We start from the raw sequence: 15,940 nt of genomic DNA, 5'->3' as shown, positions 1-15,940 counted from the left end.
AAAACATGATTTTACCATATATCTCATGTATCATGCGAGTCACTTTTTTGAGATCGAATACAGACCTTAACATGAATCATCGAGTGGATTCTGCTGTGAAAGCTGTTCGCGAATCGAACACCGATACAGCAATCGCTCCAGCTGGCTTGACTAGCGTCGTTCAACCACAGCCTCTACTGTGTTTGGGAGTTGTGGGTGGCGGAGGTCGGGTCGCCGGGGGGGTGGGGGGGGGTGAAGAGGAGGTCGGGTTGGGTCACCGGGGGGAAGCGGAGGTCGGGTTGCCGGGTGGGGGGGGAGTTGGGGGAGCGGAGGTCGGGTCGCCGGGGTAGGGAGAGCGGGGGTCAGGTCGGATCCGGTCCGGTCTCTTTCCTCCCCGCCCCCCCCCGACCTCCGTGACTCTCTCTCCCCCCCCGACCTCCGCGACTCTCTCTCATCCCCCCCGATACAGTACAAGCGACAATAGAGGCTGCAATCCAGCCCAGGAGATACCTGCCGAGATTCAGCGTGGATACGGTCTGCTTAACAGACTAACAGCCTAATCTTGGCCAGCACTTCACACCCGCAAATGTTGTATCTCGCGTATCATGCGACCCCCCAAATTTAGGTTACAATTTAGGTCTTCAAAAGTCGCATGATACGCGAGTATATACGGTAAATAGGATTCTGGTAGTTAAACTTACCAATGGACAAATCTGCCGCAAACATGTGGATCAAACAAAAAGGAGGTTCAGCAACCCCATAGAAGAAGCAGAGGAAGAACACGATATAGAATTCACTCCACCACAGGTGACCGAACACCGGAACCAAAGGGAGGAGAGCCCAGTCACTGTGGGCAGTCCGGACAGGCCTGAGGCACTGCAAACAGCAGACACTCAGGCCAGCGTCCAACAACCGGAACCCCAACTCAGGCGCTCCACAAGAGAGCGTAAACCACCAGAGAGACTTAACCTGTGATCCCAATAAGACTTTGGTGGGGGAGGTGATGTCATGTATTCAACCAGCATTGTAACCCATGTATAAACTGACCTAAGTTGTACACCGTGAGAACACTGACCACTAGGTGGGAGACACTCCTAACCTGGACTTTCAGGTATAAAAGGGGAAGCTCCACCCACTTTCATCACTTGAGTGCTAAGGAATAAAGGACAGGTCACAGACTGACCTTCTCTCAAGCATGGGCCTCGTGTGCATTTATACTGTATAGTAAGGACGTATCAGAGACCACACAAGTTTACCGGGGTCTCTCCTGCTGAACTAATGATGAAGAGAGGTCTTAAGACCAAGCTATCTCTTGTACACCCTGACTTGAATAATCACGTTGAATATAGAAAACAAAGTCAGCAAGGGTATCATGATCGTGCAGCTGTGTCACGCGATTTTTCTGTAAATGATCCTGTATATATTCTGAATTATGGTCAGGATCCCAAGTGGATTGCTGGTACTGTTATGGCCAAGGAGGGCAACAGACTATTTATTGTCAAGCTCAAAAATGGGCAAACATGCAGGAAACATGGATCAGACAAAGCTGCGGCACACAGACGAACTGGAACAGTCGGAGGAAGAGACGATCGACGACCAACCAACCTACCCCCAGTCATCAGAGGACTCAGTGGTCATCAGTGAATCGGGACTTTCAATCACTGACATGTTCAATGAAAATGGACTTTCAATCCCTGATATGGCCATTGCCACTCCCACCAGATCGGCCACCCAGCTACCAGTCACAACAGACTCTGAACACTTACCCAAAGCTGGAGTTGAACTGAGACGGTCAAGCCGGGAGCGTAAAACACCGAACCATCTCAATTTGTAAAAGGCTGTGTTAATATCTCAGGGAGGATATTGTCATATATCTACTTTTGGGATCACTAGCCACTAGATGGCGTCACTGTTGGAGACCATTGGGCTGCACGCACATGTGTGCAGCCCAAGTATAAAAGGCCAGCCATTTTGTATATTAGTCACTTTGGGCCTTAATAAAGCAGAGCCAAGGTCATACCTCTTGGAGTTAAACAGTAATCAGTCTAACAGTTATTGCATACACAATGCAGATGGATTTCCCTCTGTGCCCATTTCCTGCCTGATACGCACCTGTTTCATAATTTCTATCCTATATTCTTTCTCCCACTATTGCTGTGGGAAAACAACAACAACAACAACTTGCATTTATTGCAACTTGTGCGAAGAATAGGCCGATACTCTCGGGAGTTTAGAAGAATGAGAGGTGATCTCAGTGAAACATACCAGATTCTGAAGGGGATTGACAGGGTAGATGCAGAGGTTGTTTCCCCTAGCTGGGGTGTCTAGAACTAGGGGTCACAGTCTCAGGATAAGGGAAGGCCATTTAAGACAGAAATGAGGAGCAATTTCTTCACTCAGAGGGTTGTGAATCTTTGGAATTCTCTGTCCCAGAGGGCTGTGGATGCTGAGCCTCTGAATATATTCAAGGCTGAGATAGATAGATTTTTGTAGTCTGGGGGAATCAAGGGATATGGGGATCGGGCAGGAAAGTGGAGTTGAGGTCGATGATCAGCCATGATCTTATTGAATGGCGGAGCAGGCTCGAGGGGTCATAGGGCCCACTCCTGCTCCTATTTCTTATGTTCTTATGTTTATATAGCGCCATTAACATAGTAAAACATCCCAAGTATAAGAAAAAAATTTGAAGTCACTTTAGACTGTTCAATGATTCAAAGCTGACCCCATATTGGTAACAGTTCTACTTTTATTAAAGCATAAGTGAGACGTAATACATTACAATACTTGAGCAGTACAAGTGGGTACAATTGAGAATTATATTATCCGCTATTGTCCTTTGGGTAGTAATGGCCCATTCCTCGTTCCTTCTACTAGCACACGCGACTGTATCTGTCCGGATCAACGCAGCCCTTGGCTCCTCTACACTGAGAATCACCCAAACCATCTAGGATATATCCTACAAAAAACAGAGGGACAGAAAAATCCATCCAATCATAGGCACGTCAAGTTCTGTGTCCAGGCACGTGCCTTGGGGGCTGCCTTATCTGCTTTTTAGCCTTAGCACAAGCGTTATCTGCGCTGATGACACCCAGCTCTACTTCACTACCGGCATGGACATGATGGGCCAAATGGATTCCTTCTGTGTGGTAATTTTTCTACAATTCTATGATTCTCTCGCCCCCTCCTCAGTCTCTAAATTGTCAGACTGCTTGTCTGACATCTAGTTCTGGATGAGCAGAAATTTTCTCCAATTGAATATTGTGAAGACCGAAGCCATTGTTTTCGGTCCCCGCCACAAACTCCGTTCCCTAGCCATTGACTCCATCCCTCTCCCCAACTTCTGTCTGAGGTTGTTCGCAACTGTTCGCAACCTTGGTGTCATATTTGACCCTAAAATGAGCTGTCGACCACATAGCCGCAACATAACCATTTCCATCCCTGTAACATCGCCCTTCTCCGCCCTTGCCTCAGCTCATCTGCTGCTGAAGCCCTCATCCATGCCTTTTTTACCTCTAGACTTGATTATTCCAATGCACTCCTGGCTGGCCTCCCACATTCTACACAACGTAAAATAGAGGTGATCCAAAATTCGGCTGCCCATGTCCTAACTCGCACCAAGTCCCACTCGTCCATCACCCCTGAGCTCATTGACCTACATTGGCTCTCGGTTAAGCAACGCCTCGATTTCAACATTTTCATCCTTGTTTTCAAATTCCTCCATGGCCTCGCACCTCCCGATCTCTGTTATCTCCTCCAGCCCCACAACGCCCAAGATGTCTGCACTCCTCTAATTCTGCCCTCTTGAGCATCCCTGATTATAATCGCTCAACCATTGGTGGCCGTGCCTTCTGTTGCCTGGGCCCCAAGCTCTGGAATTCCCTGCCTAAATGTCTCTGCCTCTCTACCTCTCGCTCCTCCTTTAAGCTGTTCCTTAACATCTACCTCTTTGACCAAGCTTTTGGTCACCTGCCTAATTCTTCCTTATGTGGCTCGGTGTCAAATATTTTGTCTCATAAGCGCCTTGGGACGCTTCACTACATTAAAGGCACTATATAAATGCAAGTTATTGTTCTTGTTGTTTTCTGTTTCCACAATTGATGATCCAACGCAGGGCTTTGAAAATACCAAGAGTTCTAATTGTAAAGAAATCGTAACTTAAACCTCATTCTCTTGGCAGGAAAGTGGAGTTGAGGGCGAAGATCAGCTATGATCTTACTGAATGGCGGAGCAGGCTCTAGGGGCCGTATAGCCTACTCTTGCTCCTAATTCTTATGTTCTAATGGCCCGAAAAATTGCAGCCTCTGCGGTGCTTACGATGTGCACACACAGCCAAAGAGGCCTTGCAAATGCCGGTTCTCAGCGCGTGATGCACATGTGCCAAAAACCTGCCTTGCGATCTGTCAAAATGTCTTTTGACAGATTGCACGCATCCCCAGGAGGAGGACATTCGTGGGAGGAGATTTGGGCTATTTGCTCAACTCTTGCCCAGCGAATGTCCTTCAAACTCTTACAGTGTAAGAGTTTTAAAACATAGAAAAGTTAAATGTTATTACTTATTTTTATATTTAAAAACCCTGTCTATAAAGGTAAGTTTATTTTTAACACTATTAAAACATTTTTTTTAATTTGAAAAAAATAAAGTTTTCTCTAAAACATTTAACTTAATGCAATTTCTATTAATTTTAAAATAGCCAAGTGTTTTTTTTTAATTTATGTTCGTGTTTTATTTGATTTTAGGGGTATTCTCATTGATAGTAATGGGAGCTCGGAGCTTGACTGAGAATACTACATTGTGATTGGTGGTCCAGGCTCACGTGATCCCAGGGTATGCATACGATCCCGGAGGAGATGTTCCCGTACGCTGGACTGCGAACCTAGGCCTCGGAGCACAATCCTACGTGAACCCGGGACCACCAAGTATTTTCGTTTTAAAAATTTTGGTCGGACACAGCCGCATGCAGGAAGCCACCGACAGCTATTTTCGGGCCTATATTTTCTTTACTAATTCTAATAAAAGAAAAATAAAACTGCATGTTGGCAAACTTAATATTAAACGACAATCTAGCAAAGCTTAATGCTGAAAATTAATAAAAGAATTTATATTTGATTATATTTAAACAAATATCAAAAGTTCTCAGCTGATTCCTGCAGACAGGAGAGATGGGCGATACTGCTGTCGACACTGTTTTCCCTCTCTTTAATTACTTTTTGCGATTACTGTACAAGGTCACTTGTGATCGGACGTTATCCTGAGGGTCTGAAAGTGATGGATTCTGCAGAACAGCCGTTCTCACAAAAAGCTTAGAGTCATTTAACTCTCGCAATGCTCAACCCTCTAAATATCCTCAAAAAACCATATTCCTACAGAAGGCGCTTCACCGGAGCGTTATCAAGCAAAATTTGACACTGAGCCACATAAGGAGGTATTAAGTACCAAGAGCTTGGTCAAAGAGGTAGGTTTTAAGGAGCATCTTAAAGGAGGAGAGAGAGGTAGAGAGGCAGAGAGGTTTAAGAGGGGAATTCCAGAGCTTGGGACCGAGGCAGCTGAAGGCATGGCCACCAAGGGGAAAGTGCTTAGCCTCCACTTAGCAACCGTGCTCTATGGGAAGACGGGAACAGAAGCTCACCTTGTGGGGAGCTGCAGGTGCAGATCAGCATCCCAATATTTCATGGTGCAGCACTTACTGTGAGCTGCTCTTGAACAAGAATCTGCGTGGGATTGCGGCCATCAGCAGAAAGATAGCTTGTAACACTGGACTGAGACTGGAGCTAATCCTAGAATCATACAATCATGGAATGTTACAACACAGAAGGAGGCCATTCGGCCCATCGACCCTATGCCGGCTCGTTGAAAATGCTATCTATAATGTATTTGCTTCATGTGTTCCTTGCTCAAGAATTCATAGCAACACACTGCTATTAAGAAGTAGTTGGTTTATTAACAATCACACTACACATTATCAGTTCGTCCACCAGGCTTACAACCACCTGCCTCATCGTGGATCCCCCGAACCCAACTGGCTGGGATTTTATTGAGTCTTGTGAACATCATATGACTGGCTAAGCTGCTCCCAACTCAACAGCTCTACAACTATTTCTGTTGAAACAATAATCAGTTAAAACAATAATGGTGCCCCCTAGCCCGACAATTTAAACAAATTAAACTTTAAACTTTCAACGGTCAAATTAAAATCTGGTTGCCGGGGGTGATGATGCACTCCAGTCCCTCCGGTGCCCACCTCTAGCGGCAGGCTAGTGGACACCGTGTGCTGTATCTCCAGGGACACCCTGGATCGAATGTATCTGCGCAAAAGAGGCAGGCAGTCGGGCTGAACGACCCCCTTGACCGCCGGTGCCTGGACCGGCTGATGGCCGCCTTGGCCGTGCCCAGGAGCAGTTCAACAGCTCTACAACTATTTTTGTTATGAGCACACTCAGGTGCATACATTACACTATCCAATTAGTCCCATTCCATTGCCCTTTCCCCATATGGCTCCTCTTATGAAGTAAAGATGTGACACCTGGATAAAATCCATGTGACACTTGCCCTATGGATAAACAATTAATAAGAAAATTAAATTCTGATCATGTGATGATAAGTTATGGCAGCATTTTCCCCAGTGCGATGTCATCAACTTAATGAAATCTTGGTGACCCTATAACATTTTCTTCATGATTGTTATTTGCATCAAGTATTAAGCTGACTTCATAGTCTTGTTCGGAGAATAAATACATTTCCTAAATTAAAAAAGAAAACAATAAGCATTGATTTCCTTTATTGTATTAACGTGTTAATTTAATATTTCTTATGAAATTTGGAGTTGATCAATAATTTTCGGTTTTTATAAATATTGTAATTTTTAATACTCTCTCTTGCTCTGTCGTGCCAAATGCAGTTGAATCCTGACAAACATAATAACGAGTTTAAGAACTTTTCTGCACACATCAGGAAATCAGGGATCGAAACGGCCAGTTTGCAAATCTTTACATTGCAGCCCATTTACACATTTCTTTGGAAATGTAATCATTTTTTTTTTAATTACTTGAAAACCTACCCAACACAGAAGTGATTGGATTTGCATAATACGACGCTACTTCTAAGTAAAAATGTTCACGGGTTTGAGGCACCGAGCTATACAGATCAGGAGGTCCATGGTTCAACCCTTGGTTCATATGGAATTAGTACATTGAGTGTGGTCTAATACTCTCCATTTGCCTGGATGAGTGCAGCTCCAACAACACTCAAGAAGCTCGACACCATCCAGGACAAAGCAGCCCGCTTGATTCGCACCCCATCCACCACCTTAAACATTCGCACCGTGGCTGCACTGTGTACCATCCATAAGATGCACTACAGCAACTCGCCAAGGCTTCTTCAGCAGCACCTCCAAAACCTGCGACCTCTACCGCCTCGAAGGACAAGGGCAGCAGACGCGTGGGGTGACCACCACCTCCAAGTTCTCCTCTAAGTCACACATCATCCTGACTTGGAAATATATCGCCGTTCCTTCACCCTCGCTGGAAATCGCTCAAAATCCTGGAACTCCCTCCCTAACAGCACTGTGGGAATACCTTTATCTACACCGACTGTAGCGGTTCAAGAAGGCGGTTCACCACTACCTTCTTGAGGGCAATTAGGGATGGGCAATAAATGCTGGCCTTGCCAGTGATGCCCACATCCCATGAATGAATAATAAAAAAGCATGGTTATGGCAGCGGCACTGCCGTGCCCTAAGCTAAGATAGAAAAAAAGATTATCCAGAGTTCCCCCACTTGCTAACCAATATCCAGTGATCTGGGCTGGACGGTGCTGTGCGGAGGTAATGGGTGGAGGCAAGGTTGTGGTGTCCCTCTGTGGTCAGATACCGTACCACATTGTCTAAACATCATCATCATAGGCAGTCCCTCGAAACGAGGCTGACTTGCTTCCAGGCCGAAAACGGATGAGTTCACAGATGTTTCAATGATATTTCGGATCCTGAACTACATCCTGAAGGGTGGAAGATGCCTGTGCGTGGATTTTTTAATGTGTGGTGGCCGTTGCACACCAGCCACCACACGGGCTTGACAGAGCTAGGTCTTGGTCCAGTGGCAAGAATTACCCAAGGCGATTGGAGACCTGCTCTGCTGCACGGACCTGGTGCGCACATGTATCGCAGTGTGGGCTGGCCCGTGCTGCCCCTGAGCCCTTGCCTCTTCTGGGCCAAGGTGTAAAGAAAGGTCACACAAGTGAGCTACCATCAAGTGCCGATACCTGTGAAAAATCCAACGCAATGAGGTTGATTTTGACTCGTTCAGGTGATAGCATGTTGGCAGCCCATTTTACAACTCTCCCTATTTATATTTCCATTGACTTCAATGGACGAAAAAAATGCCAGAATTTTAAACTTCAGTACATCACAACTATCGAAACCATTGCAAATTTTTATATCTATTTCTTTTTGTACAGCAAAATCTCTGTTTAAAAAAAACATAATTTACATAAACACAGCAACAATTGGGAATAGATATACAGATAAATAATTAAGGATTATAGAAATCCCAGGGTGCACTCACCAATACATTCAGAGGCCATCAACCGACATATTGGCATTCCAACCTATCAATGCTGTTACTTGTCACTTTGATCTCTTCTGGCTTATTTTACATAAACTGACAGGGTTCTTATTTAATCAAACACAACTTTTTTAATTTCTCTATTTCTTTATACTTTTTTTGTGAGTCCCGAGAATCTCATCAAGATCCTAGGTGTTGAGTGATGGAACCTAGCAGGGTAGACTGCCCTCTCGCTTGCACCTGGGGAAATGCTCAGCTCCTAAATGCAGCGGAAAGGAAATTAAGGGAGGGACCCATTGCGCTCCTGGATTTCTGAGAGTTCCTTAAAAGGGTGGGCCCGGGGCCAGACCTAGAGCTGAGCTGGAGCTGGGACTGGAGCTGGAGCTGGGGTTGAGCCTGAGACTGGGGATGGGCCTGGGGCTGGAGCTAGGGCAGGGCCTGGAGCTGGGGCTGAGGCTGGAGCTAGGGCTGGGCCTGGGGCTGATACTGAGCCTAGGGATGGGGCTGGAGCTAGGGCTGGGGCTGGAGCTGGGGCTGGGCCTGGAGCTGGGGCTGGGGCTGGAGCTAGGGCAGGGCCTGAGGCTGGGCCTGAGCCTGGGGCTGGGCCTAGAGCTAGGGCTGGGCCTGGGGCTGGTACTGAGCCTAGGGATGGGGCTGGAGCTAGGGCTGGGTCTGGGGCTGGAGCTAGAGCTGGGCCTGGAGCTGGGGCTGGAGCTGGGCTGGGCCTGGAGCTGGGCCTGGAGCTGGGCTGGGCCTGGAACTGGAGTTAGAGCTAGGCCTGGAGCTGGGGCTGGGCCAGGGGCTGGTACTGAGCCTGGGGATGGGGCTGGAGCTAGGGCTGGGCCTGGGGCTGGAGCTAGAGCTGGGCTTGGAGCTGGGGCTGGAGCTGGGCTGGGCATGGGGCTGGAGCTAGAGCTGGGCTTGGAGCTGGGGCTGGAGCTGGGCTGGGCCTGGAGCTGGAACTGGGGTCTGCGGCTGGCCTGAGCCTGGGGCTGAGCCTGGGGCTGGTACTGAGCCTGGGGATGGGGCTGGAGCTAGGGCTGGGCCTGGGGCTGGAGCTAGAGCTGGGCTTGGAGCTGGGGCTGGAGCTGGGCTGGGCATGGGGCTGGGGCTGGGCCTGGGGCTGGTACTGAGCCTAGGGATGGGGCTGGAGCTGGGTCTGGAGCTAAAGCTGGGCCTGGAGCTGGGGCTGGAGCTGGGCTGGGCCTGGAGCTGGAACTGGGGTCTGCGGCTGGCCTGAGCCTGGGGCTGAGCCTGGGGCTGGTACTGAGCCTAGGGATGGGGCTGGAGCTGGAGCTGGGCTGGGCCTGGGGCTGGAGCTAGGGTCTGCGGCTGGCCCGAGTCTGCGGCTTGGCCTGGGGCTGGAGCTAGTGCTGGGCCTGGAGCGGGAGCTGGAGCTAGGGCCTGGGCCTGGGGCTAGGGCTGGGGCTGGGGCCTGGGCCTGGGGCTAGGGCCTGGGCCTGGAGCTTGAGCTGGGCCTGGGCCTGGGGCTGGGCCTGGAGCTGGAGCTAGACTTGGAGCTGGGCCTGGAGCTGGGTCTGAGGCTGGGCCTGAGGCTGGAGCTCGGGCTGGGCCTGGAGCTGGGGCTGGGGCTGAGAATGGGCTTGGACCTGGGCCTGGACATGGGCTTGTGCTTGGGCCTGGGTCTGAGCTGGGCCCGATCTGGGTCTGGGCCTGGGCTTAGACCTGGACCGTCAGTTGCCTCAGGTCCAATGCTAGTATTCAAATGGGGTAGGAGTCTTTTGATAACGTTTGTGTGATGCCCAAATGACAGGTAGCCTGAGAAAGTTGGTTGGGCTTACGCTGGGACCCACCGCAGACCGGAGTTACACTCCTCCTTCCCTCTGATCTTTCTGCAGCTGCTGCAGTGGTACCGTGGGGGAAGTCCCCATCTCTGAACCATGCATATCAGGAAGGTCCTTGGGTCAATCCCCAGTCTGTCCTGGGATGATCTCAGCCAGGACAATGGTGCAGGTACTTTGATTCAAGATTGTATCTGAGTTAGGAAAGAGAAATGTTCTGTGGCTGCAATTGCTGATTGTTATCATGCCTGAAAGCGCATGTGTTTGCTTGGTGAAGATGGGATTGAACTTGGATTTAATGTCAGGACTCACACGTGCATAATATCGCCTTGGTGTGGTACCAGAGGGCTAGTGAATAATACCGAGGTATGAGTAAGGAAGTCAATCACTTCAGAAAAGAGCAAAGAGTGTTGCAAAAATATGCTGCAACATATGTATTGATGACTTATGCAATTCCCATCCATTGTTTTTTTGCTGCCAAGGTCAGGAATTGCCGACTGATCTTTTTATAAAGTAGCAGCCAGTATTACTTGTGGAATACAGTCGATGAAATGTGCTTCCCTTGACATACAATGAGCATGGTGAAACATAATCCTAAACAGGCAAACACTTTGCTTGTCGACATGACGATGTTGCCTGAACAGTATAGAAACATAGAAACATAGAAAATAGGTGCAGGAGCAGGCCATTCAGCCCTTCTAGCCTGCACCGCCATTCAATGAGTTCATGGCTGAACATGAAACTTCAGAACCCCTTCCTGCTTTCTCGCCATAACCCTTGATCCCCCGAGTAGTAAGGACTTCATCTAACTCCCTTTTGAATATATTTAGTGAATTGGCCTCAACTACTTTCTGTGGTAGAGAATTCCACAGGTTCACCACTCTCTGGGTGAAGAAGTTTCTCCTCATCTCGGTTCTAAATGGCTTACCCCTTATCCTCAGACTGTGACCCCTGGTTCTGGACTTCCCCAACATTGAGAACATTCTTCCTGCATCTAACCTGTCTAAACCCGTCAGAATTTTAAACGTTTCCATGAGGTCCCCTCTCATTCTTCTGAACTCCAGTGAATACAAGCCCAGTTGATCCAGTCTTTCTTGATAGGTCAGTCCCGCCATCCTGGGAATCAGTCTGGTGAATCTTCGCTGCACTCCCTCAATAGCAAGAATGTCCTTCCTCAAGTTAGGAGACCAAAACTGTACACAATACTCCAGGTGTGGCCTCACCAAGGCCCTGTACAACTGTAGTAACACCTCCATGCCCCTGTATTCAAATCCCCTCGCTATGAAGGCCAACATGCCATTTGCTTTCTTAACCGCCTGCTGTACCTGCATGCTAACCTTCAATGACTGATGTACCATGACACCCAGGTCTCGTTGCACCTTCCCTTTTCCTAATCTGCCACCATTCAGATAATAGTCTGTCTCTCTGTTTTTACCACCAAAGTGGATAACCTCACATTTATCCACATTATACTTCATCTGCCATGCATTTGCCCACTCACCTAACCTATCCAAGTCACTCTGCAGCCTAATAGCATCCTCCTCGCAGCTCACACTGCCACCCAACTTAGTGTCATTCGCAAATTTGGAGATACTGCATTTAATCCCCTCGTCTAAATCATTAATGTACAATGTAAACAGCTGGGGCCCCAGCACAGAACCTTGCGGCACCCCACTAATCACTGCCTGCCATTCTGAAAAGTACCCGTTTACTCCTACTCTTTGCTTCCTGTCTGACAACCAGTTCTCAATCCACGTCAGCACACTACCCCCAATCCCATGTGCTTTAACTTTGCACATTAATCTCTTGTGTGGGACCTTGTCGAAAGCCTTCTGAAAGTCCAAATATACCACATCAACTTGTTCTCCTTTGTCCACTTTACTGGAAACATCCTCAAAAAATTCCAGAAGATTTGTCAAGCATGATTTCCCTTTCACAAATCCATGCTGACTTGGACCTATCATGTCACCATTTTCCAGATGCACTGCTATGACATCCTTAATAATTGATTCCATCATTTTACCCACTACTGAGGTCAGGCTGACCGGTCTATAATTCCCTGTTTTCTCTCTCCCTCCTTTTTTAAAAACTGGGGTTACATTGGCTACCCTCCACTCCATAGGAACTGATCCAGAGTCAATGTAATGTTGGAAAATGACTGTCAATTTTATTATTAGACAACCAGTGAAACAGTGCTAGACTTTATACTAAATATATACAATTGTAATTGCCTGAGCATCTGCTCATTTCTATTTCTATTTCATTTATACGCAGTGTCAGCTGTGGCTCAGTGGGTAGTACTCTCACCTCTGAGTCTGAGTCAAGTCCCACTCCAGGGATTTGAGCACAAAAAATCTAGGCTGACTCTCCAGTGCAGTGCTGAGGGAGTGCTGCACTGTCGGAGGTGCTGTCTTTCGGATGAGACATTAAACCGAGGCCTTGTCTGCCCTCTCAAGTGGACGTAAAAGATCCCATGGCACTATTTCGGAGACGAGCAGGGGAGTTATTCCCGATATCCTGGCCAATATTTATCCCTCAATCAACATAACAAAAAAAAACAGATGATCTGGTCATTATCACATTGCTGTTTGAGGGAGCTTGCTGTGCGCAAATTGGCTGCCACGTTTTTTATGTTACAACAGTGACTCCACTTCAAAAAGTACTTCATTGGCCGTAAAGCGCTTTGAAACATCCGGTGGTTGTGAAATGCGCTATATAAATGCAAGTCTTTCTTTTATAATGCTATATTGACATGTGTATTCATATACAGAAATAGAATTATATAATATAGGCTTTATCCAGGTAATCGTTGCTGTTTTAAGTAGCAAACATAAGCCAAGAAATTACAGTTGCCAATATTAGCAGACAATCACTCAGCACAATTCTATGATATTCCTTTTTGGCTGTTTAAATGGAAGCATTAATCTGTGTAAATGGAAGAAAAAGAAAGGCTGTGTGAAGTTGTTAAGCATTTAACCGCTAATATCAGAAACAGTCATTTGCAGGCTACAGTTATTTCTTGAAACGCTATGGGGATGGAACACAAATTGCATGGAGACAGTCCACTTTCAGCTTTAATGAATAAAGAGGATTTCAAATCCTATGAGGTTGTGAAGTCCCACTGAGACATCGCCAGAGATTGAACTGATCTCAAATCGACTGATATACGTTTTCTCACTGTGAATGGCAGACTATCAATCAATGTCTCTGCGTTCTAATCCAGAGATGGTTCATACGAGTGACCTGACCTGAGAGACAATAGTTTGGGCCAGGTTGCATTGAGATTCTCGTGATCTCTTGAATCACTGTGATGATTGCTGTTCAGGAGCGGGTCAGTTCGGGTCACAACCGCAGCGTAAGTAGATGCCTCTATTTCTTTCGTGCCGAATACAGAATTTAAAATAAAAATCAGTGGGGATATTTTAATAATAGTTTATGAGGTCAAGTAGGCCGGTTATACAATGAATTTTTCATCGATGTGAAGCAATTTCATATTTCCATTGACACAAACTATGTAACAAGGCTGCAGTCACCCAAGTCAAATTTAGACAAGCGGTGTACGACCACATTAAGGAGGTAGCCTCCTGCAACTTAGACTTTGTACAGGCCCTAGTATAGCCTCAAATAAAACCTGAAAATTCTGAAAACACTCAGCAGGTTGGGCAATATCTGTGAAACGTTAACTCTGTTGCTCGCTCCAATTTAAACAAAGCCTCCGAATTCCGGCATTTGGCACGGTGGTCCCAACCTGCAAGGGTCATCAGCAGGTCGGGGCCTTCAAAGAAGCATACCACTTCAAGGTACAGCGTGTGCTAGAGATCGATGGCTGTGAAGAAGGCGACTGGATTGGACGTCACCAAGATCCAGGTTGCTGATTGGAGCGTGGGCAGGTACAGCAGGAGCGGTGAGGTTGGGGTGAAGGAGCGGCGAGTGATCAGGGCCCAGGAGCGGCGAGTGATCAGGGCCCAGGAGAGGCGTGAGTTCGGGGCCCAGCAGAGGTGAGGGCCCAGGGGCAGCACGGGCCAGCCCACACTGCGATATGTGTGCGCGCTCACTCCGTGCAGCAGGGCTGGTCTCCAGTCGCCTTGGTTAATTCTTGCCACTGGACCAAGACCTAGCTCTGTCAAGCCCGTGTGGTGGCTGGTGTGCAACGGCCATCACACGTTAAAAAAATCCACGCACAGGCATCTTCCACCCTTCAACATGTAGTTTGGGACCTGGAATATTTATTGAAACATCTGTAGTATCATTCCTTTTTGACGTGGAAGCAAGTCATCCTCGATACGAGGGACTGCCTATGATGATGATGATGGTGCTCGCTCCACAGATGCTATCTGACATGCTGAGCGTTTCCAGCATTTCCCGTTCTTCGTTCAGATTTCCAGCAGTATTTTGCTTTGGTACCAGTTTTGCCTCAACAGGTACGGAGCAAACTACAAACTGTTCCCAAGTGGGCCATCAGATATATGCACAACTCGTGCTCTGGCCAGACAGCGATGTGGGGCTGATGATGTACCTTGGGTCTGCAGGTCCCACATGCGTCTAAGCAGGTGATTATGGGCCTCAAACTGACACACGTAATGCTAGTATTATTCAACCTGTTTAATATGGAGCAAGACATATTCCTTTAAAGGTCAATTCTTGTTCTAAGTGCCTTGCTCTGAAGGTGTAGATACAAATCTTAACTCATATTATATAAAACTTAAATCTATTTACTTTAAACAGACTTACTGATGATGTCTTCGACACATTGAAAGATGAGAAGTATGCACTGTAGAAATATCCAGGAAATTTGTCCTGGTTTAAACATTTACTTAATAAGAACATAAGAACGTAAGAATTAGGAGCAGGAGTAGGCCATTCGGCCCCTCGAGCCTGCTCCGTCATTCAATATGATCATGGCTGATCATGCAACCTCAGTACCCCATTCCTGCTTTCTCTCCATACTCCTTGATCCCTTTAGTCATAAGGGCCACATCTAACCCCCTTTTGAATATATCTAACAAACTGGCCTCAACAATTTTCTGTGGTAGAGAATTCTGAGTGAAGAAGTTTCTCCTCATCTCAGTCCTAAATGGATTACCCCTTATCCTTAGACTGTGACCCCTGGTTCTGAACTTCCTGAACATCGGGAACATTCTTCCTGCATCTAACCTATCCAGTCCCGTCAGAATTTTATATGTTTCTATGAGATCCCCTCTCATTCTTCTAAATTCCCTAGTCGATCCAGTCTTTCTTCATATGTCAGTCCTGCCATCCCGGGAATCAATCTGGTGAACCTTCGCTGCACTCCCTCAATAGCAAGAATGTCCTTCCTCAGATTAGGAGACCAAAACTGTAAAGTCCTTACACAATACCACAAATCCACCCGAGGCACATTCTATGGACAAGGTCACTCTATGACCTGAACCTTTATTCACAGGACCAAGAAATGATGACCCTGCGTGGGACCTCCCTTTATATATCTGGATGACCAGGTGAGGAGTGTCTCCCACAAGTTCACCCCCTGTGGTCAAGGTGTGCATTTCTTATGTACATTACAGTATTGCAGTGTTGTTACATAAAGGTTACATACATGACATCACCTCCCCCTCAACATCTTA

General features: G+C 47.2%; 1 protein-coding gene across 1 annotated transcript; it reads left to right on the top strand.

Annotated features, from left to right (window-relative positions):
- Positions 1 to 8,943: 8,943 nt before the first annotated feature.
- LOC139274663 (isoniazid-induced protein IniB-like) lies at positions 8,944 to 9,519 on the top strand. The gene has a single exon (XM_070891341.1). It carries the CDS (start codon positions 8,944 to 8,946, stop codon positions 9,517 to 9,519), a length of 576 nt encoding a protein of 191 aa, XP_070747442.1.
- The last annotated feature ends 6,421 nt before the right edge of the window (positions 9,520 to 15,940 follow it).

This window comes from Pristiophorus japonicus, chromosome 10 (genome assembly GCF_044704955.1).
Source record: "Pristiophorus japonicus isolate sPriJap1 chromosome 10, sPriJap1.hap1, whole genome shotgun sequence".
In the NCBI taxonomy this organism is placed as follows: domain Eukaryota; kingdom Metazoa; phylum Chordata; class Chondrichthyes; family Pristiophoridae; genus Pristiophorus; species Pristiophorus japonicus.
Note: the sequence above shows the minus strand (reverse complement) of the source record. Positions and strands in the feature narration are given on the sequence as shown.